Source organism: Hydra vulgaris, chromosome 12, assembly GCF_038396675.1.
Source record: "Hydra vulgaris chromosome 12, alternate assembly HydraT2T_AEP".
In the NCBI taxonomy this organism is placed as follows: Eukaryota; Metazoa; Cnidaria; class Hydrozoa; order Anthoathecata; family Hydridae; genus Hydra; species Hydra vulgaris.
In genome coordinates, this window is record NC_088931.1 from 44,754,303 (window position 1) to 44,756,723 (window position 2,421).

The following is a 2,421-nucleotide window of genomic DNA, read 5'->3' on the forward strand; positions in this document are numbered from 1 at the left end:
TTTTAAATTTATTAATAATATTTTGAAGTTTGATATTTCTTAGGTAGGGTGGGTAGTAACCCCAAATACCGCCCCCTTTCCTTTTTGTTTGCCCCTTACACACTGTTTAACATAACGTCAGTGAAACTGCAAAACCTCGTAACAGCAACTTTTGGGCTTTTATATTTTATTATTTAAAACGTTTCTATAAAGTGGTATCCATGTAACTGCAAAAGTTCTTAACAGTCCGACCAAAGAATTACACAGAATTTATCACGTGACATAACCACTTAATTACATTAGCCCAAAATGTGAAAGCAAAACCACGTATCATCAATAACAAAGTATTTCTGACAGTACTTTTGATGGTTAAAGTAGTGTGCGAAAAATCGTTCAAAGATAATTTCCTTTATCAACGTAAATCGTGACAAATTTTTATTTTTAAACGACTACAAGAAACGTAATAACAATATAATAAATAACAAGTGAGTATAATTTAAATTATTTAATAATTAGATATTTCTGAATAATTAGAGTGATTATGACGAGTTATAATGTGCAGCGCTGATACGTGATTTTACACTTCTATATATTGCTGATACTTGATTTTGCAGTTAAACCACAAATTTAGAATCGCCACATGGTCCGATGAAATTAATAAGGTTAATGGATTTAGTTAGATTGCCAGTAAAATATAATTTTCTAATAAATATAATTAATTGTAAGCGCTATTTTTTGTTTTTATTTGTTTACTATTATTTTGTAAAAATACATGCCTAAAAGTAAAATCATATTAAATCTAATTTATTATTGAAAAAAATCTGATAATCACTTGATGTTAGTGTAAATATTATCTAAACTGTAAATTTATTTTCTTGTAGTCTTTTATGTATTGTTATTGTAGAAACATTCACGTGGTTACAAAATGATGTTGTTGGCGAATTCGAAAAAAGTCAATCAACCGACTCCAGCCGTCAGTGAAACTGACTCTGGAAATAAAAAGAATCCAACATTAGACTCTTGCGTGGTTCGTGAAACAAGTGCTAGTGTAGATTATGACATGGATGCTGTCAACGACAAGATTACTATAAATTTGTCATTAATGAATGTGACATTTGGGGATATAGACACAGCTAACATGTCTGATTTAATCAACTTTGAGTCAATTGATGGAGTTTTTGGCTCAACCGAAAACCAGGATCATAGTGAGCTCTCGACACAACACTTGTACAATTCTGAAATTGTTACGGTAAATGATACCGGTGCAGAAAATGAATCTAGTGATCCCAGCGATCTTCAAGATTTTGGTTCAAACTATTCCGATGAACACGAGTCCTCAGAATCCTCCGACAATGATGAATCAGATGTGGAAAATTCACCGCTCTCTTCTGGTGCTGCCTGCGTATCTGTTAATTCACAAATGTCGGCAACCAGTCACTGTTCTCCTCAACCCGGCACTTCTTCGAATAATCGCGTGACCCGTTCATCAGTTCATGTGAGTTCAAATGATCAAGAACATCCCCCAAACTTTGAAATACAACCGTCAACAACAAAGAAAACAATATGCAAACAAGGGCGAGCTGAAACAAATAACTGGGAAAGAAAACGTAATGCTCTAAAGCGAATGAATCAAAAGCTACTTAAGTAATCGCAAACAATTTGTTTATAATAAAGAATCCTCATCGCAAATAATAACGAATATAACATGTGGTGTCCCCCAAGGGTCCATACTTGGGCCACTGTTATTTTTATTATACATAAGTGATCTTTACAAAGCTTCTAACTTAACGACCTTAAATTTTGCGGATGATACGAATTTATTTCAGTCGCACGAAGACATAGATATACTTTTTAGTAAAATGAATAATGAACTAAAAAGAATATCATACTGGTTTAGAAAAAATAAATTATCTTTGAATACAGATAAAACAAAGTTTTTACTTTTTTACCCTACCTCTAAAAAAAAGAGAACCCAAAATATCTTGCCTGATTTATTAATTGACAATACAATCATAAAAAGAGAAAAAGTTATAAAATTCTTAGGAGTCATGATAGACGAAAACTTATCTTGGCATCAACAAATTGATAATATTTCCATGAAAGTTGCTAAAAGCATTGGAATTCTATATAAAGTTAGATATATACTAAATAAACAACAACTAACTCAACTATACTATTCATTTATTCATTGCCGTCTAAACTATGCTAATATTATATGGGGAAGCGCTCACAAAACCAAACTTAAATCTCTCTATCGGCATCAGAAATACGCAGCTCGCATAATTAATTTTGCAAATCGTTTTTCAAGCTCAACACCACTTCTTATAGAAATGAAAGTTTTAAATATATACGAACTAAATATTTTTAATATTTTATGTTTTATGTTTAAATGTAAAGAAAATGTATCTCCTAGTGTATTTACAAATCTCTATAATTTGAAAC

At 31.3% G+C, this 2,421-nt stretch overlaps 1 protein-coding gene across 1 annotated transcript; it reads left to right on the forward strand.

The window, feature by feature from the left end:
• The first annotated feature begins 904 nt into the window (after positions 1-904).
• On the forward strand, positions 905-1,627 carry LOC136088144 (dentin sialophosphoprotein-like). The gene has a single exon (XM_065811807.1). It carries the CDS (start codon positions 905-907, stop codon positions 1,625-1,627), a length of 723 nt encoding a protein of 240 aa, XP_065667879.1.
• Positions 1,628-2,421: the final 794 nt, after the last annotated feature.

What these genes read in the sequence shown, in the direction of transcription:
- LOC136088144 (XM_065811807.1), top strand. Translation starts at nt 905, where the DNA reads ATGATGTTGTTGGCGAATTCGAAAAAAGTCAATCAACCGACTCCAGCC.